The sequence below is a fragment of the Cervus canadensis genome, chromosome 21 (genome assembly GCF_019320065.1).
Source record: "Cervus canadensis isolate Bull #8, Minnesota chromosome 21, ASM1932006v1, whole genome shotgun sequence".
In the NCBI taxonomy this organism is placed as follows: Eukaryota; Metazoa; Chordata; class Mammalia; order Artiodactyla; family Cervidae; genus Cervus; species Cervus canadensis.
This window is the reverse complement of record NC_057406.1, coordinates 27,453,567-27,480,587: the sequence shown is the minus strand read 5'-3', so window position 1 is coordinate 27,480,587 and position 27,021 is coordinate 27,453,567. Positions and strand designations below refer to the sequence as shown.

Here is a 27,021-nt window from a genome sequence, read left to right as displayed (position 1 = left end):
GAAGGCAGGAGGAGAAGGGGACAACAGAGGATGAGATGGTTGGATGGCATCACTGACTCAATGGACATGAGTTTGAGCAAGCTCCAGGAGTTGGTGATGGACAGGGAAGCCTGGCGTGCTGCAGTCCATGGAGTTGGAGAGTTGGACATGGTTGAGTGACTGAACCGAACTGATGGAATCTAGAAAAATGGTACTGATGAACCTTTTGGCAGGGCAGGAATAGAGATGTAATTGTTGAGAACAAACCTGTGGATACAGTGGAGGAGGAAGAGGGTGAGACAAAAGGAAAGAGCAGCACTGATATATATACTACCACATGTGAAATAGATAGCTAGTGGGAAGTTTCTATATAACAGAGAAGAGAGCTCAGCATGGTACTCTGTGACAACATAGAAGGTAGGATGGGGAGGTGGGAGGGAGGTTCAACAACAATATGTATGTTGTTATTTTTGTTTAGTTTCTGAGTCATGTCAAACTCTTTGTGACCCCCACAGACTGTAGCCCTCCAGGTTCCTTTGTTCATGGGATTTTCGAGGCAGGAATGCTGGAGTAGGTTGCCATTTCCTTCTGTAGACAATCTACCTGACTCAGGAATCAAACGTGTGTCTCCTGCTTAAGCAGGCAAATTTTTAGAACTCAGCCAACTTGGAAGCCTGAATAAACACACACACACACACACACACACACACATATAAGTTCAGTTCAATTGCTCAGTCGTGTCGGACTCTTTGCGACCCCATGGACTGTAGCATGTGAGGCCTCCCTGTCCATCACCAACTCCTGAAGCTTACTCAAACTTATGTCCATTGAGTCGGTGATGCCATCCAACCATCTCATCCTCTGCTGGCCCCTTCTCCTCCTGCCCTCAATCTTTCCCAGTATCAGGGTCTTTTCTAATGAGTCAGTTCTTCGCATCAGGTGGCCAGAGTGTTGGAGTTTCAGCAACATCAGTCCTTCCAATGAACACCCAGGACTGATCTGCTTTAGGATGGACTGGTTGGATCTCCTTGCAGTTCAAGGGACTCTCAAGAGTCTTCTCCAACACCACAGTTCAAAAGCATCAATTCTTCGGCATTCAGTTTTCTTTATAGTCCAACTCTCACATCCATACATGACTACTGGAAAAATCAGCTTTGACAAAACGGACCTTTGCGGGCAAAGTAATGTCTCTGCTTTTTAATATGCTTTCTAGGTTGGTCATAAATTTTCTTCAAGGAGTAAGTGTCTTTTAATTTCAAGGTTGCAGTCACCATCTGCAGTGATTTTGGAACCCCAAAAATAAAGTCTCTCACTGTTTCCGTTGTTTCCCCATTTATTTGCCATGAAGTGATGGGACCAGATGTCATGATCTTAGTTGTCTGAATGTTGAACTTTAAGCCAACTTTTTCACTCTCCTCTTTCACTTTCATCAAGAGGCTCTTTAGTTCTTCACTTTCTGCCATAAGGGTAGTGTCATCTGCATATCTGAGGTTACTGATGTTTCTCCCAGGAATCTTGATTCCAGCTTGTGCTTCATCCAGCCTGGCATTTTGCATGATGTACTCTGCATATAAGTTAAATAAGTGGGGTGAAAATATACAGCCTTGAAGTATTCTTTTCCCGATTTGGAAACAGTCTGTTTTTCCATGTCCAGTTCTAACTGTTGCTTCTTGACCTGCATACAGATTTCTCAGGAGGCAGGTCAGGTGGTCTGGTATTTCCAACTCTTTCAGAATTTTCCACAGTTTGTTGTGATCCACACAGTCAAAGGCTTTGGCATAGTCAATGAAGCAGTAGATGTTTTTCTGGAACTTTCTTGCTTTTTCAATGATCCAGTGGATGTTGGCAATTTGATCTTTGGTTCCTCTGCCTTTTCCAAATCCAGCTTGAACATGTGGAAGTTCATGGTTCATGTACTGTTGAAGACTGACTTGGAGAATTTTGAGCATTACTTTGTCAGCATGTGAGATGAGTACAATTGTGTGGTGGTTTGAGCATCCTTTGGCATTGTCTTTTCTTTGGGATTGGAATGAAAACTGACCTTTTCCAGTCCTGTGGCCACTGCTGAGTTTTCCAAACTTGCTGACATATTGAGTGCAGCACTTTCATAGCATAATCTTTTAGGATTTGAAATAGTTCAACTGGAATTCTGTCATCTCCATTAGCTTTGTTCATAGTTTGCTTCCTAAGGCCCACTTGACTTCGCATTCCAGGATGCCTGGTTCTAGATGAGTGATCACACCATCGTGGTTATCTGCGTCATGAAGATCTTTTTTGTTCTTCTGTGTATTTTTGCCACTTCTTCTTAATATCTTCTGCTTCTGTTAGGTCCATACCATTTCTGTCCTATATTGTGCCCATTTTTGCGTGAAATGTTCCCTTGGTATCTGTACTTTTCTTGAAGAGATCCCTAGTCTTTCCCATTCTATTATTTTCCCTAATTTATTTTGTAAATTAATTTATTTTTTATTGAAGGATAATTTCTTTACAGAATTTTGCTCTTTTCTGTCAAACCTCAAAATGAGTCAGCCATTGGTATACATATATACCCTCCCTTTTGAAATTTCCTCTCATTTCCCTCCCCATCCGACCCCTCTAGGTTGATACAGAGCCCCTGTTTGAGTTTCCTGAGCCAGACAGAATTCCAGTTGGCTATCTATTTTACACATGGTAATTTACATTTCCATGTCACTCTCTCCATACATCTCACCCTCTCCTCCCCTCTCCCCATGTCCTTAAGTCTATTCTCTGTGTCTGTTTCTCCATTGTTGCCCTATAAATAAATTCTTCAGTACCATTTTTCTAGATTCCATATATATGTGTTAGAATACAGTATTTATCTTTCTCTTTCAAACTCACTTCACTCTATATAACAGGTTCTAGGTTCATCCACCTCATTAGAACTGACTCAAATGTGTTCCTTTTTATGGCTGAGTAATATTCCATTGTGTATATATACCACAACTTCTTTATCCATTCATCTAGGTTGCTTCCATCTTCTACCTATTGTAAACAGTGCTGCAATGAATAATGGGATACATGTATCTTTTTCAAGTTTGGTTTCCTCAGGTTATATGCCTAGGAGTAGGATTGTTGAGTCATATGGTGTTTTCTTTCCTAGCTTTTAAAGGAATCCCCATACCATCTTTCATAGTGGCTGTATCAATTTACATTCCTACCAACAGTGCAAGAGTGTTCTCTTTTCTCCACACCCTCTCTGGCATTTATTGTTTGTAGACTTTTTGATGATGGCCATTCTGATCAGTGTAAGGTGATATCTCATTATCGTTTTGATTTGCATTTCTCTAATAATGAGTGATATTGAGCATCATTTCACGTGCTTGTTAGCCATCCATATGTCTTCTTCGGCGAAATGTCTGTTTAGGTCTTTTCCCCACTTTTTGATTGGGTTGTTTGTTTTTCTGGCACTGAGTTGTATGAGCTGCTTGTATATTTTGGAAATTAATCCTTTGTCAGTTGTTTCATTTGCTATTATTTTCTCCCATTCTGAGTGTTTTCTTTTCATCCTGCTTATAGTTTCCTTTTCTGTACAAAAGCTTTTAAATTTAATCAGGTCCCTCTTGTTTACTTTTTTTTTTTCTTTTCTTTTCTTTTCTTTTTTTTATTAGTTAGAGGCTAATTACTTTACAATATTGTAGTGGTTTTTGCCATACATTGACATGAATCAGTCATGGATTTACATGTGTTCCCCATCCCTATCCCACCTCCCACCTCCCTCTCCACCCGATCCCTCTGGGTCTTCCCAGTGCACCAGCCCCAAGCACTTGTCTCATGCATCCAACCTGGGCTGGTGGTCTGTTTCACCCTTGATAGTATACTTGTTTCAATGCTGTTCTCTCTGAACATCCCACCCTCCCCTTCTCCCACAGAGTCCCAAAGTCTGTTCTGTACATCTGTGTCTCTTTTTCTGTTTTGCATATAGGGTTATCGTTGCCATCTTTCTAAATTCCATATATATGAGAATAATGTTTGCTGCTAAGTTGCTTCAGTCGTGTCCAACTCTGTGCGACCCCATAGCCTACCATGCTCCTCCGTCCCTGGGATTCTCCAGGCAAGAACACTGGAGTGGGTAGCCTTTCCCTTCTCCAGGGGATCTTTCCAACACAGCAATCGAACCCAGGTCTACCCCATTGCGGATGGAATCTTTACCAGCTGAGCCACAAGGGAAGTCCAAAAGTGGATATGTCTCCTTTGAGCTGGAGCCGAACCAGTGACCTAAGGATGTCTCTCGGTTAGAGTGTCAACTACAGTCCTCCACTCCACCAACTGAGCTATCGAAGGGACTTAGGGAAAAGGAAAGACAGTGTTTGCTGTAGGCTTATCACATATGGGCTTTACTATGTTGAGGTAGGTTCCTTATGTGCCCATTTTTTAAAGAGTTTTAATCATAGATATGGATGTGAGAGTTGGACTGTGAACAAAGCTGAGGGCTGAAAAATTGATGCTTTTGAACTGTGGTGTTGGAGAAGACTCTTGAGAGTCCCTTCGACTGCAAGGAGCTCCAACCAGTCCATCCTGAAGGAGATCAGTCCTGGGTGTTCATTGGAAGGACTGATGCTAAAGCTGAAACTCCAATACTTTGGCCACCTCATGCGAAGAGTTGACTCACTGGAAAAGACCCTGATGCTGGACGGGATTGGGGGCAGGAGGAGAAGGGGACGACAGAGGATGAGATGGCTGGATGGCATTACCGACTCGATGAACTTGAGCTTGAGTAAACTCCAGGAGTTGGTGATGGACAGGGAGGCCTGGCGTGCTGTGATTCATGGGGTCGCAAAGAGTTGGACACGATGCAGTGACTGAACTGACTGAACTGAGGGTTAGTTCTGGTAGTCTAGGGTCTTGGAGTCAGTGCTCCCACTCCAAAGGCTCCGGGTTTGATCTCTGTTGTGGCACATCTCATTTATGTGATTAGTTGCTTATGCCTGTTAGTGGCTCAACAACCTGGTTATTTAGTTATTTTAGAGCTCTCAGTCTGCCTCTTTGATTTATTGTCCTGGGAAATAGCAATACATTCCAAGACCAGAGTAATATCTCTATATGTATCTGACTGTGAGGCCCGGCCTGTGGTTCTGCACATCTCTGGGCACCGTGCGCATTTCCACCTGATCTCAGAACACAGCTCCATGTATTTTCCTCTATTTTTTTGCATTGATCACTGAGGAAGGCTTTCTTATCTCTCCTTGTTATTTTTTGGAAGTCCATTCAAATGGGTATATCTTTCCTTTTCTCCTTTGCCTTTAGCTTCTCTTCTTTTTTCAGCTATTTGTAAGACCTCCTCAGACAACCATTTTGTCTTTTTGCATTTCTTTTTCTTGGGGATGGTCTTGATCACTACCTCTTGTACAATATCACAAACCTCCGTCCATAGTTCTTCAGGCACTCTATCAGATCTAATCCCTTGAATCTATTTGTCACTTCCACTGTATAATCATAATGGATTTGATTTAGGTCATATCTGAAGGGTCTATTGGTGTTCCCTATTTTCTTCAATTTAAGTCTTAATTTGACAATAAGGAGTTCATGATCTGAGCCACAGCCAGCTCCTGGTGCTTTGCTTTTGTATGTATATATATTTATAGCTGATTTACATTGCTTTGGCAGAAACCAACACAATGTTGCAAAGGAATTATCCTCCAATTAAAAATAAATTTTAAAAAATTTGGACTCTGTTACTTATCAACTGTAACACCTTGGACAAATTACTTAAATTTTTTTGCGTGTGTGTTAGTTGCTCAGTTTTGTCTGACTCATCATCCCTATTTCACATTGGGATAAATGTTTGTATCCTAACATAATATAGGGATAAAAATCCTACCTCATACAATTTTGTAATAGGTATATGAACTAATGGATATAAAATAGCTTTTATAATGTCTGATATTAATCAGGTACTTAAAAAAGATTAATGCATTTTTTCCCTTTTTGTTAATGAACATTTTCTTATCTTTACAAACAATAGGACAACATGTATTTCCTGTTCTCATGTTTTTCAATTATACTTTACATTTTATCTTCAGCTACAGCTGAACGATATCATAAACAATATCAACTGCTTTCCATTAATTTCCTTTTATGTGCTTACAATTGTTTGAGTGCTAAAGGCTATATGTTTTTAGGTTATTAGAGAGTTCATGTTGACAGTGAAGAATTAAATCAAAACTAAAAGGAAAAGGATTTGATACTTTCAACTTATCAACTTAGTAAAAATATGAGATCAATACGTTTTGCAGGATCAGTTTGAATGTCATTATTTCTGAGAAGTCTGAAATGGGTAGAAGAGAGGAAAGGATCTATTTCTCAACCTATCGATGTAAATCTAACATAATCCCCAAGCAAATAGAAACCCTTGTTTACTGAATCAATTTGAGTTTTACAGTGAAAGGATGAGGCTGCTTGTTAAGTAATGAATTCTTGCTGCAAGAATCAGTCAACCAGGGAACATATGAACTCCTGTCATGGTGTTCAATTAGGAAACCCTGTATTGGGCCACAGTCTAGACCAGTGGTTTTCAAATTCTCTTCATTCAACTCTGGGGATGTGTGGGGTGCGGGGAGGTGATGAAGTCTTTGAGGCATGCCAAGTCCAGGGGAGAGACAAAGGGCTAAGAGAGACTGAGCCCCTCTTTGTAATTACATCACTGAGAGTGATTATGCTTTCATTGTTTTGTATTTTGGTTTTCAGATGCAGTATGTTTTTTGAGAGTCACAACAAAAATACCACACACTTGACAACTAGTATGCACAAACCACTATCTATATGCAAATAGAAAGAGGCACCAAATCTACCTTTGAAAGAGCCTGCAAAAAGTTGGTATGAAAGTATACACACATGCATTAAGTCAAAAATAATTTACAAGGCAATGTAACAGTTGAATGAGGAAGCATTTGAAGAAGAGAGTATTTCAGAGATGAGCTGAATTTGAAGATTGTGAAAGACATAGATGAGTAAACAGGTGAAAGAAAAGGTTTGCTGGATAGGAAAAGGCAAACAAAGACACTCCAGAGTAGAAGTTAAAAGTGGATTGGGAAGGCCATAACCAAGAGATAGGAAAGAATAAATCAGTCTTGGAGGATAGATTATAAAAATGATGAGATAAAGGAGCTGGAATAGAGAAAGATAAGAAAGGTTAGAATAGGGAAAGGATGATATGGCTTCTCTTGTTGTAAAGTAAACACTGCTGAAATAAACTTAAAACAGATTTTTAAAATGAAAAGAAACCTATTAGTAAATGAAAAGTCTGGTCCTTACTCTCCCAGGAGTAGAGAAGGATTGCATTAAGTTATTCCCACCCTTTCATTCTAACCATCCTTTAATAAAACATGAAATGGTCCATTGTGATTAGTGGTCCAAACAAGAGGTAGGGGTGAGAATTCTCCTTATAAAGAAAGCTTCGCCAAACTTAAGAAGACTTTTGCTCTCTGTCTTGAAGGGCCATGTTTTAAGAAATGGATTGAGCCAGGCCTGAGTGCTTCTCCCTTATGTAGTTAACTGATGGTGATTCAACTAGAATGCTGACTATGTATGCAGGCTTTTCCATGCTCTCTCATTCATGGGACTTCTCTCCAGAGTGACTTCTGACACACGATAAGCTCAGTATTGACTTTTCCACCATCACTGCATTTATCAGCTTTCTCCCCAGATGGGCTCTCTGAGGTCCTAGAGGACTGGTGGTTTAACCAAAGACCTTCCCATGCTCATTATTACATCCATAGGACTTCTAACCTGTGTGAATTCTGTGATATATAATGAGGTGTGAGTCTCAACTGCGTATTTTCCACATTTATTGTGCTTTTCTGGTGTGAAGTCTGTAACATAAAGTAAGATATTTATTAGACTAAATGCCATGCCATGCCACATTCAAAAGGCTTTTCTCTGGCATGAATTTGCTCATAATCAACAAGTTTAGAGGTCTGACTGAAGGCTTTTCTACACTGCCGACACATATGTGCTTGTTCCCTGGCATGGGGGACCCAGTGTCAGTGAGACTGACGCTGACTGTCTTACTTGACACTGGATTTTACTCTGACTGAAGGCCTTACTACATTCCTTACACTTGTAAGACTTCTCCCCAGTGTGAACTTTCTGGTGGTCAGCAAAATTTCTATCAGAATAGAGAGCATTCCCACATTCATTTCAACATAACATTTGTCACCTGTGTGAAGCGCCTGGTGCTGTAAAAAGATTCTACTCTGAATGAAGGCCTCCCACACTCATGATATTCTGAAGACTTCTCCCCAGTAAGGGCTGTCTGATGTACCTCTGAGGGGATGAGGAGTGAAGGCTTTTCATGTTCATCACCTTGATGAGGTTTCTCCTTGTCTAGTATTTATTGAGACGGGAGGAGTGGTGACAAATCTCCTCACACTCACATTCATAGAATCTGTCCCCTCAGTGGGTGCTCAGATGAACCACTGGCTGAGGGGTTTCTCTAAAGCTCTTAACATACTCATTACATTCCCAGAGGTTCTTACAAGTATGCATTCCCTGATGGTCAACCAGGTGTGGGTTCTGACGAGAATTTTGCTGCATTTATGGCACCTTCGGAGGTGATGTGTCCCTTCAGACCTCGTCGTCGTTCAGTAGGACTGAGGACAGACTAAAATGTCCTGCAGGTGAGAGCTTTGCCTGCCACAATCCCTGCTCATTGCCGTACCCACAGCACAGCTGACCAGAGCACGTGGGCAAAGAGACGGCTCCCCTTGGCAGCCTCAGGAAGAGTGCTGGCAGCTGCGGGTTGCTGTAGGGGAGGAGCGTGGCCCCAGCCGCAGCACTTTGGGTGCTGACTGCTGGGTAGTGGGGACCCTGGCCTGGCCAGCTCACCTGGGCACTCTCACAGCCACCCAGTAGAGCCAGGGCTCCACATCCTCAAGGCCTGTACAAGGCATAAATGATACGTAATTTTAATTGAAAAAAATCTTTCTACTCCTTAAATAATAATAACAAATCAAGAAGGCAGAAATAAAAAATAACATCTGACCTCCACAGTCTCATTGTTCTTTCTATGTATTGCTCACGTGGCTGCTCAAATGACCTAGTTATTTACATAAAAAACTTCCTTTTCATTTCAAAAACTGTTGACTGGACCCAACTGCTTTTTGATTGTAGTGTTAGAAAAGTATATTAATACTTATAACCAAAAAAATAAAAAAGATATGGCTGTCTTTGCAATATTGAGTTTCCATGTATCTTTAACATCAATCAGTATATACTACTTATAATAAAAATGTTACACATTTTTTTAAAAAATCAGTGATGATTTGGATTTTAGCTTTGATAGACAGCTCAGCTTATGGAATTGATGCCTTGTTTTGTTTTTGTTCAAAATACATCAATGAAGTATATTAGGAAAGTTTGTAGGGTGTCTTTGTAGCAGAAAAGTTGTCAAGGTGACAGCATTAAGCTTTTAGCAAAATGTTTTCTATTCATGCATTGTGCGGGTGTGTGCGTACTCAGTTGCATTCAATTCTTTGCGACCCCATGGACTGTAATCCTCCAGGTTCCTCTGTCCATGGGATTTCCCAGGCAAGAATACTGGAGTGGGTTGCCATTTCCTTCTCCAGGGGATCTTCCCGACTCAGGGATCAAACCTGAGTCTCTTGTGTCTCCTGCTTGGCAGGCAGATTCTTCACCACTGTGCTACCATTAGTATGAATAGAAGAGGAAGCCCTCTTCTATTCATACTAATGGTCTAATTTTTCCCTTAATTATTAAATTTACTTCCTTGACTGTATTAAGACTTCAGTTATGTAACATTTACTGTGTATGTATGAAAGTTTAATCTCTTCACTTCTAAATGTCACTTATCAATCCTTTTTAATAGAGTCTTCTAGTCTTGGACTTTGGAGAAAGAAAATAATAAAGTTCATGGAGAAAGGATGATTCTAAGTCAGACAAGGGTGACAGAGACTTGGCAGAGAAGGAGTTTGTGAGTTCAGTGATGCTGAGAAGGGCTTTCCGGGCATGAGTAAAATCACAAAATATATCACATAGCATCATGACTCATGAACATCAATGAATTTTAAATTGAATCAAAACTGAGATGTTATAGCTAATGATATACTCGTGTCCTAGGCAAGGGTGCACACATAATCTAAATAAGCATGGAATTAAACCAGCCTGCATAGGGTCACCAAACCAACCAGTTTTGATTAAGTCAAGAAATCAATTTAAGTAAGGAGTATCTTTATTTTTTTCACTGAACTGAGAGTCTGTTTCTATTAATAAACCAACAAAATAGCTGATGCAGTTAATGTGATCCCAACTGGTCACAGTGCATCAAATAGAGTATGCAGTTTGGATGAGATTCAATTAATTTTTCTTAAATAATTATGATAACAATTCACAAATTGTTTTTGCCATTTCAAAACCATCCACTGAACTAAACAATACAAAGTAAAAATACTCAACTTATCTACTGAATATATCAACTTACATCACCATCAATCCCCTGTATGCATAGGGCAGGGTTCAGAGGGAGATGACAGGTCTTTGTACACCAAAAGAATTCTTCTAGTCTGCCAAGCTCCTTCTTCAGGACCTCCTGTGAAAAATCATTAGAAAAAGCATTTTTGAAACTGTAAAGAACTTGACTTGCCCTTCAAGTTATACATTTCTTCTTTCGATTATAAAAACTCGTTAATTTAGGGTTACACACTTGGATGCTTTGGGTCAGTGGGTGATGTAGCTGCATATGAGGAGGCAACAGGCTAAAGACAAGAGGGAGTCCTAGGAAAAATGAGGGAGTAAAGATTGAATGCCCTTTCTGAAGCACTTTAAATTAAAAACAAAAGCAAAACAAAGTACTGTTCTATTCAAACAAAACATGATGCATTGGGCTTGACCTGTGACCTAGCAACTTGCAACCCCTGCTTTAAGGAATTATTAACATGATCCATTTATCATAATTCCCTGAAATCTTAGTTTGTAACTCTTAACATTTACACCTGATACTAATAGTACATTTTAGAAAAAAATTTCCATACAGTAGGAGCAATAATGTCAAAAAAGATAATTACGGACAATTGATAAATGTCAGAAACGGTAACATATATGAACAAATAGTTTACTAAATGCCAGTGAGTGTATTTCTGATACTTGACTCACTCCCTTCCACAGTCCTCTGCACACGTGGAAGGTCAGAGACCAAACAACACCTTTAGAATTGTGTATCCCCTGAGAGGTAGAGAACAAACGTACAGATATCAGGGGGGAGCTGAGGGGATGGGATGCACTGGGAGATTGGCACTGACATACATCCATTATTATGTATAAAACAGAAAACCAATGAGAACCGACTGTATAGCACAGGGAACTCAGCGCTCCGCGGTGACCTATACGGGAAGGAACGCCAGAAAAGAGGGGACACGTGTGTACATGTGATTGATTCACTTTGCTGTACAGAAAAAACTAACAAAACATCGTAAGGCAACTATACTCCAGTAAAAATTTAAAAAAAAAATAGAATTGTGTCTTCCCTGTCAAAAAGAGGGAAAAACAATGATAATTAAAAATACAAACAACTTTTGAGCTATTTTGAAAACCCTTTTAAGTCCATTTCTACAAATGAGGTGATCAGATTAATGATGCTTGACTAACTCTCAAGAGTTTCTCAGCTCTGACTTCTGGCTCATGGTCAAATAACAAAATCAACTGCTCCCAGAATCCAGAAAAACAAGGAGGAGAAATGGGGCAAAGTTCCACAATGGGATTCTTTTTGCCTGCCCTCTTTGTCTTTTCTATACCTGGATTTGCCTGAAGAGCATCAGAGGGGAACCTCTGCTCTCTTTAACTAAAATCTCTTCACCAGGTATAGTTAGGTTTAATTGGGCTTTAAAATAAAAAATAGAGGAAAAAAAGCTTACAGTAATTTGTGAGAAATTATAAATTTTTCTCCCACCTCCTTCTTTTTTCTTTTCCTGTTTTCATGTGAAGAGGTGTTCTCATAAGAGCAGCCAGTCAAGGTGAGAGAAATGCATTTATATGACAGGATGATGTCAGTATCACTTTGGAACTTGATGCAATTGGTCAAAAAGGCACTGTACTGACTGTAGTATGCATCTTCAATACATGAGGGACTTTAAAGTATAAGAAATAAAGACCAAACCTATACACAAAGTTTGTAAATTTTAAACCAAATTTATTTTACTTATGCTCAACTTTTTCTTTACCATTAGACAATAACTAATGAGTTTGCAATAACATGGAGAAGTCATAGAAATATTTTTTGCATTGCTTATCATGTTATGTGCCTTAAGGCTCTTCTCTGCATCCAGAGATTATATGCCCCCCATTAAAAATAAATTCCATGCTTCTGCTTTTTATTTTCCATTTTTTCCTACATAGGTGAAGTAGCATAGCTTCTGGCATTACTACCAAATGAAGATATTTCCAGTAAGAAAAATCTTGTGCTGGGAAAGAGTTCTGGGACAATTTGCCTCCTACTATTTTCATATCATTTTGTTGAAAACTCTTGTTGATTTTAAACAGTGGATGGAGAGAGACCATGAGCTCCCTTGAGGACAAGATTCATGGTTTAGTCATCTTTCTATCCTTACCTCCAAGACCATAGTAAGTACTTGTTATTGAATTATATTCTTAATCCAATGAATGGAAGTTCACTATCTCTCTACATCTAGAAGGTGAACTTAAGAGAATCTACTTAATGGTGTGTAACAGTGAAGGGAACTAGTAATGCAGACAATTAAAAAGAGCAAGTGTTCTTCCATTAGATCAAGAAAAAGAACAGCCAGGTCCTTTAGTATAATCAGTGATGAAACAGGTACAATATTTTGACTACCATCCATGGATATTAGTATGAAAGTCTTACTATCCACACCACTATTGATTTGTTTCATGCATTTCACTTTATTTGTTGTGGCAAGAAAAAAAAATGCCTTTAAAAATGTAACTTTGATTAGTGCAGAGTTAGAAAAATTTAGACCCAGATTTTGTCCCTTGGACAAGGGTGTTTAAAAAGTCCCATTTGTGTACTTCTTCTGTGAGTCTGAACTGTGCCTCCATTCTGAGGAAATTACTTCATCTGGTCATTTTAGTCAAATTGCCTTGAAATTGGTCTCTTGTCAGGTACTGTTTGTGCTACATGGCTATTTAAATTAAAAAACCATGTCCTGGTGATAGAAATTATCATTAACATTAGGATAGTAAATTGACAAAAAAAAAAAAAAAACTTAATCAAAAGAATTGATTGAAGTGTCTTATGACTAAATGGCAGTCAAGGAATGTACTTTCAGTGTTATGAAATTCAAACTTAATTGAATCATAATGAAAAAGAAAACAAAACTTCATTACACGAAGATTGATGTCCCAACAAACCTGTCTTTGAGGGTCACTGGCAGCCTTGACTTTTCCCCCAATGTCTCCCAGAATCTTGATAAGTTTTTGCTCCTTGGCAAACTCGTCCCTCAGGGCTTTTCCTGCACAGAATTGGAGTGCAGCCAATAGCTTCTGATACCAGCTTTTAAAATAAGCTTCATTCTGTGCATCCTTTAGCAGCCTGAAGGAAAGGGAGAAAAAGAATCCTTGTATCTAAAGCTGATTTTTTTTAAACACCTCCAGCAGGAACAATAAGTGCGTTTCAGACTAATCTGTGTGATGGCTTTGGGCAGTTTAACAGCCTAGAATGGGGAAAATGTTGTTTATTTGTTGCCAGTCGTCAAGTTTCATCTGATAGTTAATCAGATTCCGAGAGTGAAAAATCAATAAGAGACCCACTATTCCTCATTTCAGTTCATGATGCACTTTTTCTTCTTTCAGGCTTCTTAAGTTCTACGACAAATAACTTATCCTAAGAGCCTATTTTTGGCTTATTAAAATACAGACAAAGTTTTAAAAATTGTATTTAATAGTCACTATACTTAATGGCAACTCAACCATCAACCCCATGTTTTTCTGTTTTTCTTCAATAGATAATGTCCCCACACTGTCATATATCTATGTATTGCTCTTTATTGCATCACTTCCCCTTGATTACCTGGAGGAAGATACCATAAAGGCAAGAACATGGTGCTTTTTTGTTGTTTTCATTTTGCTTTCAGGTATTTCTGGATTTAAATCTTAGCCCTACAACTTCCAAGTAACTTAGGCTACTTACTTAAACCGGTTGAGGTTAAAAAAAAAAAAAAAAAAAAATCTCTGAACCTATAGAATTATACAGAATATAGAAAAAGTTAATGTGATTCTAATTCAAAAGGGCTTAGCTCAAAGTATGTACTAGTCAGTAAAAAAACATCAGTTCAGCTGTATCTTGCCGTCTCCCCAAGCCAACTTCTCTCACTGGCAGTCTGCTGGTGTCATGAACACGGGAAGGGAAGGACACTTCACGAGATAATGGAACAGTGACAATTACTGGATTACTCTTTCTGCCATGTGATAATTTCTATTTCCTTGAAACTAATCCCAATATGCTTCAGCTTTACTTTTTATTATGCCCTAAAACACTGAAGTAAAAAAGACTGATTCCTTTAAATGTTAACCTCTCTTTGACTGATTCTTTAATTCTTGTCTCTAGTCTTCTCTTCTGAAAAAAAATTATCATTCAAGGAACTAGAAGAAAGTTATGAGAATGGAATGCTGAAAAAAACAATTAAATGCGTAGAAGCCAAAATATTAATATGTATAGATGAGTTTCATTTTGCATTCCTAATTTTGCATCTCTGCCCACTATGTATTGTGCTACAGAGATTCTAAGAAACACATTATTTTCATTTGTGGTATGTTCTCTGTTCTTACACATTTAAGTTAAAAAATTAATTGAATGAATCTGCTTTTTTTTAAGGAAAGGGCTTGCTCTCTTGTCATTTTTATGAAGCCAACTTATCTTCTCACACCTCTTTTACTTTTGCAAAGGAAACATAAACTGAGTGGAATAATAGTTCTTATTTCTGAAAGGCATTAAAAAAAGCCTCAAGGGGCTAAAGATGTATTGATGAAAATATAATCTATTGATACTTATATTTTCAATGTAAGGAGAATAACAGACAATAAAAAGTTTCCTGCCTACTCCTTCAATGGGATTTTTGAGATGTCAGACATAATAAATGAATCATGTCATTATTTGAAGGCTCTAGGGAAATGAGAGTTGTATGGATGTGAATTGGAAGGCCTCAAATGAAAGCATCCATGCTTAAAACTTCAAGATATTTTCTGCAGAGTGTATACCTCGGAGGGGCTTCCCAGTGGCTCAGTGGTAAAGAATCTACCTTCAGTTCAGGAGACACAGGAGACACAGGTTCTATCCCTGTATGGGGAAGATTCCCTGCAGGAGGGCATGGCACCCCAGTATTCTTGCCTGAAGAATCCCATGGACAGAGGAGCCTGGTGGGCTATAGTCCATGAGGTTGCAAAGAGTTGGAAATGACTGAAGCGACTGAGCATTTACCCATGTATACCTCAGAGATTTTCACAGTAATTTGAGGACTTCAGTAATATACAGTTGTATAGGCTACTTAGTTTTCAATAAGGTAAGGAAGTGATGGGTAGAATATTTCTATATCCCATATCAATGCTTGCCAACACTCTCTTGCCAATACATTTTAAATACTGAGTTACTTGTTTTTAAAGATATTATTATTTAAAACTTTTAGAACATAAATATAACTCTATTACCACCTGACTATTACATACATGATGAAAGGTTATTCTGCACAGATGAAGTCAACTTTTTAATAAAATAATTAAAGAGAAGATATATTTTAGGAATGGGAGTGTGGTCATAGGAATTGTCAAGATTGTATTACTTGTATCCAAAATACTCTTAACCAACTCGATGGACATGAGTTTGAGTAAGCTCTGGGAGTTGGCGATGGACAGGGAGGCCTGGCATGCTGCAGTCCCCGGGGTTGCAGAGTTGGACACAACTGAGCAACTGAACTGAACTGAATTCTTATTCTATTAGACGTCTATTTGCTTCCCTCATAAGCACTGGTTCAAAGAGGGGAAAAAAATCAGTCTAACTCATTGTTCAAAATAAAACAGCAGGGACTTCCCTGGCAGCCCAGTGGTTAAGACTCTGCCTTCCACTGCAGGGTGCGTGGGTTCAATTACTAGTTGGGGAGCTAAGGTCCCACTTGCCTCATGGCGAAAACCTAAAAAACATAAAGCAGAAGCAATATTGTGACAAATTCAATAAAGATTTAAAAAATGGCTCACCATAAAAAAAATCCTTAAAAAATAAATAAAAAAATAAAACAGAGCAGGGGAGATTTGTAGAGAGATTATGTGACTGTGCTTTAAATTTTTTTAAGTGAAGAAAACTCAGTGTATTTCATTGTGATTATTTTCCTTATAGAACATGTCTCATTCAAACTTTCATTTCTCCCATGATGACATGGTCTCCTGGTTCCAGCTCTGTGGGTTTTTACTCAACTTGTAAGTTGTTTTACAGAGTGTGGAATTGAAATGATAGTGTGTTGTATAATGATCCTGAGAGGTCAATTAGTCTATCCCTGTGTTGTCAGCGACAATCATTTTAACTGAGGAGAGAAATTAACGTGTACTTTAATTTTAATCTATTCAGAGAAAGCTGGACTATTCAATTTTGAGTGGAGGGTTACATAATTCTGTGTCAATGACCTTCAACAGCAGGAAGTGGCAAACCCATCATGTGGTATTTTTTACCTGCTGCTTCTGTTTGTAAGACTGGAAAACAACTGATCACTTTCCCCTGAGAATTACAGAAACTCTTTTCACAAGACACTGTCACTGGGAAAAGCAGAATTGCTTATGCCAAATTAAAAAAAATAATTTTTTAAAGTTCAGATCAAGGGATTGAGAAATAGGAAATAAGACTTGGTGCTGAAAGACTGGGCTTTTAAGATGCAGGCAACGTGACCACAAACAAACTATGACGTAAACCTCAAAATGTCAGAGACCTGTTTATCCCAGTGCAGGCGAGATACAGGAGTAGTTCAACTTGATATTATTTTTTACGTGTGTCTAATGGACTGTAAGTAATGACAACATTAAAATGAGAATACATGCATAAAATCCAGCTGATTAAAGGTTTTGGTAGTGTTGAGAATGAGAGGCAAAAATAAGAAGAGAAGCAAGCATAACACAGATGACAGAGCATAGTTGTTCTGGGATGTCATAAAGGCATTTGCCTAAGTTAAGGGGATAGTGGTGAACTCAGATACACAAACCCCAGCAGCATGAAATGGAGATTTTCCTTGGAAATTAGAGCTTTGCTCCATTTCTTCATGCACATCATGCTTCTGATCACATGGTGAGTGACTTGCTGGAGGTCCAGGAAAAGGACGGCTAGTTCTCACTTCATCAGTCTACCAGCAGGACAGAACAGGCTAATCACACCAACCCAGCTCTCCTTGCCTCATGACTCCCTTCAGTGTAGGTCTTAATCTTAGTTCTCAATAGCATTATATCTTAATCAGATGGTAAAGAATCCGCCTGCAATGCAGGAGACTCTGGTTTGATCCCTGGGTCAGGAAGATCTCCTGGAAAAGGGAATGGCAACACACTCCAGTATTCTTGCCTGGAGAATTCCATGGACAGAGGAGCCTCGTAGGCTACGGTCCATGTGGCCACAAGGAGTCAGACATGAATGAATGTATGAAATACACACCCACGTGAGGGAAGAGAAGAAACAACATTCAAAAGAAAACTGAGCTACACAATGAAGATGAGTGATTTCAGGTCACTCCAGGACCTCCCCTTCCCATTGCGTCTATTGGTTTTTACTTTAGGTGGGGGTAAGGCATGTGCTCCTAGAACAGGTCTTAGTGAGCATGGTTGGATTTTCGAATGTGACTTCTTTGAGTGTATTTATAACCCTGGGACATATAAAGGCTGAAATCCAATATTTGATATGGAATTATTAACTATAAGTTTTCAACAGTTTGTTAAAAAGTAAAAAATAATGTACCTCTTTAGTCTTTATAACTTTACTTTACTTCTCATTGGTTGACAGATTTATTTAATATTTCCCTAAATCAGGTGCTTGATACATTTTATTGTCTTGCAAACATAGCTGTTTCCTATGACTAGCTCATTTCTAGAATATTGATTCTCTCTTTCAGAAATATAGCACCAAACTTCTTTTGAATTTTGCGCATAGGGAGCATTACATGGTCGAAGTCTGCTGAAATGTAATTTCTAATCAATAGTTATTTTGCAACATACATTTGTCTATAAGCCACTTTGAAACAAGAATATAAAACTATTAAAGGGGAATAAATTCAGAAGATAATGAAATCCATACTCTGGAGACTGTATACATTTTTAGAACACTTAAATATATGAGAAGAGCCCCTAAGGTATGAACTGACTTCATTTTACCCCCATTTTGCAATTTATGTACCAAATATTTATTACCACCTCCAAAGCAGTGTGTTCAGAATGCCATATGTTCATACTTACAATCTTTCCACTGTGTTCACACTGTGTGGTAGATTTGATTATTTTTCTCAATGCCATGCTTTCTTCTCTGAAGCTTACACAACTACACTATTTGCTCTGTGACTTCCAGTGTCTTCCCAGAGGCAACATCTACTTTTCCACCCCATGTCAGGACTGGCCTTGTGACTTGCTTAAGCCAGGAGGTTATGACTGGATAAAATGTATGCCCAAGTCCATGTGGACGCTTTAAATGTACTATCGTGGATTGGTTTGCTGTCTTGTACTTCTGCTTTCTGCCATGAGAATAGCATGTGCCCGCTGGGGTTGCGGGTGAGGGATGGGGTTGTTCCTTCAGTGCTGGAATGAGAAGATGATGCTGAGTGGAGCTGAGCACTGCTGTGTGGAGTCCAGGGCAGCCTAGCAGAGCTATAGTAAGTCTGCAGCCTGTGTGGTACATAAGTGAGAAATAAATCTGTTGCTATAAGCCATTGAAACTGTGGGGCTATTTGTTGACATGGTGGAAACTAATGAATATGCCAAGTTTTATACTCTTTCTCTTTCCCTTTTCTTTGCTTTTGTTTTCATTTGTTTGTTTATATTGCCTTTAGAATATGGAGCATATATATGTTTTTTAATCTCTCCAATGTTAGCCCTGAGGATACTCTGGGGGCAAATCTAATGAAAGAAAATAAACAAAGGAGGCAAGTCTAGTGAAATAGATGGGTGAACAATTTGAGTACACTAATTTAGATTAAAAAAATTATAAAAGTTAGAAAAATGACTTTCTTTTATGGATCATTCAGTCAGTTCAGTCGCTCAGTTGTGTCCAATTCTTTGTGACTCATGGACTGACTGCAGCATGCCAGGCTTCCCTACCATCACCAACACCCAGAGCTTGCTCAATCTCATGTCCATCGAGTCGGTGATGCCATCCAACCATCTCATCTCTGTCGTCCCTTTCTCCTCCTGCCTTCAATCTTTCCCAGCATCAGGGTCTTTTCTAATGAGTCAGTTCTTCGATCAGGTGGTCAAAGTATTGGAGCTTCAGCTTCAGCATCGTCATCAATGAATATTCAGGACTGATTTCCTTTAGAATTGACTGGTTTGATTTTATGGATCATAAAAAGCCCAAAAGAGTATTTAAAAAATGATTTGATATGGTTCATTTGGACATGCATATTCTGTTATATTGCTAGAATTTTATTGTTATTTTATTACTACTAACATACTTTTTGACTCATTTAGAGTATGAATAGGCCTAGGTACCATCTGCTGTTTTGTCCAGCCCAGGTGTCTGAACATCTAATAGGAGATCCTCTCTGAGTGAAAATGCACTAATGGGTGCAACAGGGCAATGATAAAATCTTTTGACCTACATAACTCAGGACTAGACAAACCTAACACACTACTAGATGAAGGGTCTGATGGTTGAGGGCAGTGAGGGAGGCAGTACACCTAGCTGCTTGAGAAACTGAACTCTGCTAATGGTGACAGCTGGAAGAATGCAACAGCTGAATAGGGAGGGTTTTGGAGGAGAAAGCATTTATCTATATTATCTATATTAGCATGCTTAATGGAACTTCCTTTATTGCTCTGGAGTTGGTGATCAAGACCGAAGATTAAAGGAAAGAGACAGCAGTTATCCTATGCTTTAACAATAGCCAAAGAAGTGACTGGAAGTCAGAGAACTCTACAGGGTTTATTGGGAGATGCCCAAAATGGCTATGATACACCAAGTGCCATCTCCCCTACTGGGCTTTATATTTTCAAGTGGTGTTAAAGGAAAGGGGCTGTTTGAGAGTCATGAGTCATCAGCTTAGTGAGGCATAGAGTGGATCTGCTATTCTCACACATCCCTGCAAAGTCTAATGAGGAGGGAAGTTCAAGGATAGCCATTTATTCAGATACGTGCAAGAATGGGAGACAATTGCCTCATTTCCAGGTTAACTGTCTGTGCTAAAAGAGGGTATGTTGATTTTCCCTGGGGATGTCAATAGGGAACAGAGTGCAACGCCAAGATGGAAAAACAGGATAGCAAAGGAGCAGCCTGTAGTCCTGCACCCTAACTGGCAAAGCAAGGATGTGTGAGTTTCTCATGGTTCAGATAAACACATGGCAGGTAATTAAATGTGATCCTACTCCTTGTGTTGGTTCCTCAGCCATGTCCGGCTCTTTGTGACCCCATGGACTGTAGCCTACCAGGCTCTTCTGTCCATGGAATTCTCTAGGCAAGAATACTGGAATGGGTAGCCATTCCCTTCTCCAGGGGATCTTGCCCATCCAGGGATTGAACCTGAGTCTCCCACATTGCAGGCAGATTCTTTACCATTTGAGCCACCAAAGGCTCAGCCAAAGGAAAATCTCCTAATGGGAAATCCTGCAAGGCTGGAACTCACTCACATGAGGGAGCCAGCTTTGACACTGAATCCACAGGGGCCTTGATGGAGAGTCAGAGACCACACACAGAAACTGTACTTTCTTGCCTCAGTGAGTGCGAGGGTCACTCTTTCTCTTTTCCCCCCACTCCAAATTAAGAAAAGTGAGAACTAGAAGACAGAAAGAAGAGGAGTGAAACAGCAGGTAATATTCTCCACCCACCACAAGTCCCCTAAGCTAAAACTTGGGGGTGCTAGAGAATGAGGGGGAGGTGTATGCCAAATTGGAGAAGAAAATTAAGTTTTAAATTGGACAAAACTGGTGAAGAGTTTTTTTATTGTTTGCTATCTAAAAGTGACCTAGGAATCTGTGGAATCTATCCTGGCTTTAATTAGGAAATGTGAAAGGGAAGAGTAGATTTTCAAAATAATAAAATGTTTTATTGGAGACCTACTAATACCAGGCTCAGCCATTTTAAATAAAGCCAGGCAAGACAGTTAAACACCTATGAGTCAGTGTAAAAAGAAATATAGCTTTAGGAAATGCACTGACCACACTGCATGAGAGAAAAAGTCTCAAAATGCAGAGTAAAAACTGGGAAGTCTTGTCTCGTAATTTTCAGGGAGTTGGTTGAGATTTCTCTCTTTGCCTTTCTTCATCCCCTTGCAGCCACTGACTGCTCTTTTAGAGCACTGCTGATTTTGGCTTCCCTTGTGGATGACTGTTGTGATACAATACACATAATTGTTTTCAAGAAATCAAAGTTGTTTCATCAAGAAATAGGATATTAATACTTCATATATGTGTACATAGAGGTATATATTTACTACTATAATTGATATTTTATCATCATATCAAAATCTTTTAGCAGTTACGACCAGTTGCATAGTTAATGATAAGCTTAAATGATATTTTTCTGAACAAAAATTAGCCATAAAGGGTACCCAGTTTATGTACACACTTGTAATCAGGATGACGCTTACACTGCAGTGTTGCTCTCTTAAGATTATCTGGAAGCTATGAAGGAAAGAAAAAAAAACTATGCTGAGCAGGTAAGTTCCCCTGAGTAGATTCTTGAATCTATAATTAGAAATCAGAGCCCTTTTCGCTCATCTTTCTAAGGGACATGGTCAACTTGGGAGATGTCATTGCTGCTGTTTAGTAGCTAAATTGACTCTTTGTGACCCCAAAGCTTATAGCCCGCCAGGTTCCTCTCTCCATGGGACTTTGGAGGGGGTTGCTATTTCCTTCTCCGGGGCATCTTCCCAACCAAGGGATGGAGCCCATGTCTCCTGCTTGGCAGGTGGATTCTTTACCACTGAGCCACCTGGAAAGCCCAACTTGGGAGATTAAGGTAAATAAATAAAACTCTTTCCAATCCACTCACAGGTATTCCTTTGTTCACATGTTTAACGTACTGAATCATGTGATGTCAGAGAGCAGAAACTTTGTCATCCTCCTCTCATTCCAACACACTTTCTGCTTTAGTGTTATTTTATTCAAATCACTTTCCTTAATTGAGAACCAAGCTGTGAATGGCTATCAGTGACCTCTCTCGGTCCCCACTGTTATACTCCATGTGTGCTTACTAATCCTAAAACAAAACAGGTGGACTTTTGGCCCTGGGCACACTTCAGAATACTAGCTAGCCTTCGATGAGGCCCTCCTGTATTACATTTCCCTTTTTCCTCATTCTGGTTTTCTCCCATCCCTGACCACCAAGATTCGTACTGCTTCTGCTGCTCTTCCTTGGCCAGAAACTACCTAGCCCTGCTCTCCCTTGTTGTGTTCTGGGGTCCCAATTACTCCTTGTTTTTCTTACTCTGAACACATATGTCTCACTTCAAATTACACTCATATTTTTAGAGAATAATATCACATTAGTGTAGAGCTGAACTGCACTTTGAGATAATCCCTCCCACCCATCACATTTATTAGGTGAGGAAACGGGAAGATTAAGGGACTTGCCTAAGATCCTTATGACAAGAACACTGCATTCTTAACAGGCTCTTTCCATAGCACCACAGCTTGTGTGTTATGGAACAGATGTTTGTGTCTCCCCCAAATTTGTATATTTAAGCTCTAACTCTAAATGGGATGATACTGGAGGTGGGACCTTTGGGAGGTGATTAAGCTTAGATAAGGTCATGAGAATGGGGTAATATAATTAGATTACTGCCTTTATAAGAACAGGAAACTGGAGCTCTGCCATGTGAGGACACTGCGAAGGTGTCCAGTACCCATCCAAGAGCCAGGAAGAGGACACTTACAGAGGACTGAAATTGGCCAGCACCTCAATCTTGGACTTCCCAGCCTCCAGACTGTGAGAAATAAATTCATGTTGTTTAAGGCATACAGTCTGTGTGATTTTTTAACTGCAGCCTGAACTGATTAACACAGTGTCCTAAAAACCATTAAAACACAACTTGGAGGACGATTTTATGCTTGCATCACCTCTGGCAAGAAACTTAGTGCTTTAGCTCTTCACTTTCCTACTCTGTAAAATGCTGGAGTTTGTGAGGTTCTGTAAGATACCTTCCAACTCTAGGGCTCCATGACTTTAATACTTAATGAACTTACCCAACATCTACACCAGGCATTTCCTAAGCATTTCTGGTAGCTCTGTTAGGTAATTCTCACAAGCACTCCAAGTAACGTGATTCCCTCCATTTTACAGAGGATATTACAGTTTACAAAGATCCAATAACTTGCCCAAAGTTATTGGATAATTAGGTGAATATGCCCAAAGTCACCCAACCTGTAGACCAGGGATTCAAATGCAAGTGTATCAGACTCCAGAGCCCTTGCTCTTCATCATCACCTTGTACCGCCTGGTGATATCCTAACACAGGTACCAGCTGATGATTTACTCTTGAGACTAACAACGACGGCTCAGCAGGTAAAGAATCCACATGCAATGCAGGAAACAGTAGGTGCAGGTTCGATCCCCAGGTTGGGAAGATTCCCTGGAGGAGGAAATGGCAACCCACTCCAGTATTCTTGCCTTAAGAAAAATCCCATGGAGAGAAGAGCCTGGTGAGCTACGGTCTATGGGATTGCAGAGAGTCAGACACGACTTGAGCGCAGGCACCGATCGAAGGATTCTCTTCTTGCCTCTTTCTAATTATGTTTTTCTTTAACATCTCTCTCTTACTTACTGTTTTGTAACCCTCAGAAGTCTCATGCTCTCCAGGTTGACTTCTTTCTTTCCAAAGTTCCTCATTTAATTTTGTCCTGCTATGTGTAAGCTCCCTGCCAAAAACCACCAAACGATGTTAATAATATTTTCCTTTCTGCTTCTATTAATAACATTTTTTGAACTTTTAAATCAGAGCTTGTTAACCTATTTTCATGTGAAACACTTACAAGCAGGAATACTTTTCTCTCCCCACCTAGTCAGTAAAACGAATAGGATATGTGGATCTACTTTGATAATGCAAGTAATACACTCACCTATGCTCTATCCTTCCTCACTTGAGAAAGTGAGACCAACACCTAAATTTCAAAGGATTTGGACTTTCATGGTTTGTTTATACAAGTGGTGGTGCTGGGTGAGGCTAGCTAGGAGAGTGGAGGGAAAAGATGCTGTATTGAAAATAACACTCATTGCACTTGGGAACCTAAAAATCCTGATGAATTGTGTGGACACAACCCGTGTGCCTTGAGCTACCCACCTTAACTGGGTCTGTGGTTCCAAATAAATGCCAAGCTGTGGCAGAAGAGAAATGGGGAGTCATTACCAACAGCACATGTGCCAAAATAAAATAAATTTTACTTGACATATAATTAGTGTTCAAATTCATGTCTGTGGAGTTTTAAACTAGTCCAATAGATGTCTACATTTTCCCTTACTTATATTTTAAAATATGGTTCTGAACTGAGTTCCTAAACTCAGTCTTTTTGTTTTCTTTTTCTATATATATATATATATATTTTTTTTTTTCTGAATACATGTATAGTTACTTTAAAGGCCATGTAAGCACCTTTTTCATAAAGCTTCCTTCACAAAAAATTTTTAACAGCAAAGCAATTCCTTTGCTATATGAATGTTTCATAAGAACAGCAACCTAATAATAAAAATCCTCTTTACCACTCAGCCTTTTGTTCTTGCATAGCCCTCTGGTGAAAGTTGGATAATCATTACACTGTGCAGTGAGCAAGTCATGTGTTTGAACACAGCCGGAGGGGCTGGTTTACAAGGCTAAAGGCAAAGCTGGCTTTGAAATACCCTGCTTCCCCAGAACCCAAACGCATCAGAACCCCAGTTTCAAGTCACAGCTGGGTGGTTGCTTCACCCTTCATCCTTCAGAGGCACAAATAGCGTGGTTTATTCTGTGAGGGTATTAAAGTTTCCCTGGGAGGCTATCTGTAAGATTTGGAGCTATGTTTGATGTCCTGAGAAAATTTCTGGGACATTCTTGCTCAGCATCATGAAAGAGCGTGTTCCCTGAAGTCGGCAAGCACCGTTTAATCCTATTCCTTTTGGAAATTCAATAAAGCCTTAGAGGTGTTCCAGGAGGTGTCCACAAACTACCTGGTTAATTTTCTGTTGATTTAGGTGATGTTGTTGCTTTGTTCTGTGGCTCAGGTTGTACTTGCCAGGCAGGGATAACTGTCCTGTCCACCATACTGTGTGATTGTGGGAAGAGTACTAAGCCTATTCCATCTCTCAGGCTCTCTGTATGCACAAGTAACTTAGAGGTTCCAACCTTAGTCTTCCCATTTCTAAAATGATAATAATGAGTGTCCTGTCATCAGATCTATGTGTCTGTTACAGACTGAATTGTGTTCCCTGAATTCTTATGTGGAAGCCCTAACTCTCAATATCACTGTCTTTGGAGACAGGCCTTTAAGGAAGTAACTAAGATTAAATGGGGTCATAAAAGTGTGGACTTAATTCAGTAGGACTAGGGTTTGCATGAGAGGAAGAGACGCCAGGTAAGTGTTCACACAGAAAAATGGCCATGTGAGGACCCAATGAGAAGGTGGGCTGTGTGGAAGCCAGAAAGTCTGTTTGTAGCTCTTACCAGTAACTAATGCTTAAGCACCTTGATCTTGGGAGTTCCAGCCTCCAGAACTGGGAGAAACTTAATTTTTAATGTTCTAGCTACCTAGTCTCTGGTACTCCGATTTGGCAGCCCTAGAAGCCTGTAAGACAGTTTCCAATCTAGAAGTCATTTTTCCAGTTTAGACCTACGTGTCCATCTGTCTACAAGATATGATTCTCGAATTTTCTTAAAGCATCTTAACCTTGAGGGTGAAGAAATCAAGAAGTGATGGTCATTCAGTTGTGTCTGACTCTGCAACCCTCTGAACTGCAGCCCACCAGGATCCTCTGTCCATGGAATTCTCCAGGTAAGAATACTAGATTGGATTGCCATACCCTCCTCCAGGGGATCTTCCCAACTCAGGGATTGAACGCAGGTCTCTTGCAATGAAGGCAGATTTTTTACTGTCTTAACCATTACATGACTAATTTCATCATTATTCCTCCCAATGCCTACTTCTTTACCTGAATTACTTATCTCCACAAAGAGAATGGCCAGCCATCCATCACCTGAACTAAAAATGAGACACGATTCCTCTCTCACCCTCATCCCAACATCAACTCTGTTACCATGTTTCATTATGTTTACCATTTAAATAGCTCTCAAATCTAATTCCTTCTCTCTTCCCTGACTGACAGCATTTAATTGAGGTCTTAATTTCTTGAATGTATTACCTTACTCTACTGGTACTTGATTTTCCTACCACCTGCATTTTTAATTTTTTCCCACCTCAAATTAGTTCTCTTTACTTAGTCTAATAAGTCCTGTTCTAAAAGTCCTGAGATTAAAAGCCATGTAGCCTCAGGATAAAATATAAAATCCTTAGTATGAACAGACAGTGCACTTGGTGGTTTAGCTCCTCCACATCTTAAAGGCTTGTCTCTGAGTCCCATTCATGTTTTTCCATTCCCAAACACAAAGTGCTACTTATAATAAGTTGAATCTTCTGTTTTTACAGGTTAGAATGCTTTTGCATTGCACCAGCCCCTGTGTCTGAAATTATATTTCAATATGCCAACATGTTTGTCCTTTAATGTTTAACTTAATTGGCATCTTTTCTAAAATAGTCTTTCTTAATTTTTTTCCAATCTTGGGCATGTGTTCAGTCTTCTGTCTGTAAGGATGAAGTGTTTTCCCATATCCATTATTCTTGTAACACTACCTGTTTTTTTTTTATGGTGTTTTAATTGTTTATTTTTTTATCTTTCACCTACTAGACTTT

At 39.4% G+C, this 27,021-nt stretch overlaps 1 protein-coding gene across 1 annotated transcript in view; it reads right to left on the bottom strand.

Moving 5' to 3' along the window:
• Positions 1–27,021, bottom strand: part of PIK3C2G (phosphatidylinositol-4-phosphate 3-kinase catalytic subunit type 2 gamma) — a 409,785-nt gene that overhangs the window by 150,590 nt on the left and 232,174 nt on the right. The window contains exons 19-20 of the mRNA XM_043441512.1: positions 13,336–13,516; positions 10,436–10,543 (exon numbers count right to left, since the gene is read on the bottom strand). Coding sequence (XP_043297447.1) covers positions 10,436–10,543; positions 13,336–13,516 — 289 coding nt within the window. The remainder of the gene's footprint in view (positions 1–10,435; positions 10,544–13,335; positions 13,517–27,021) is intronic.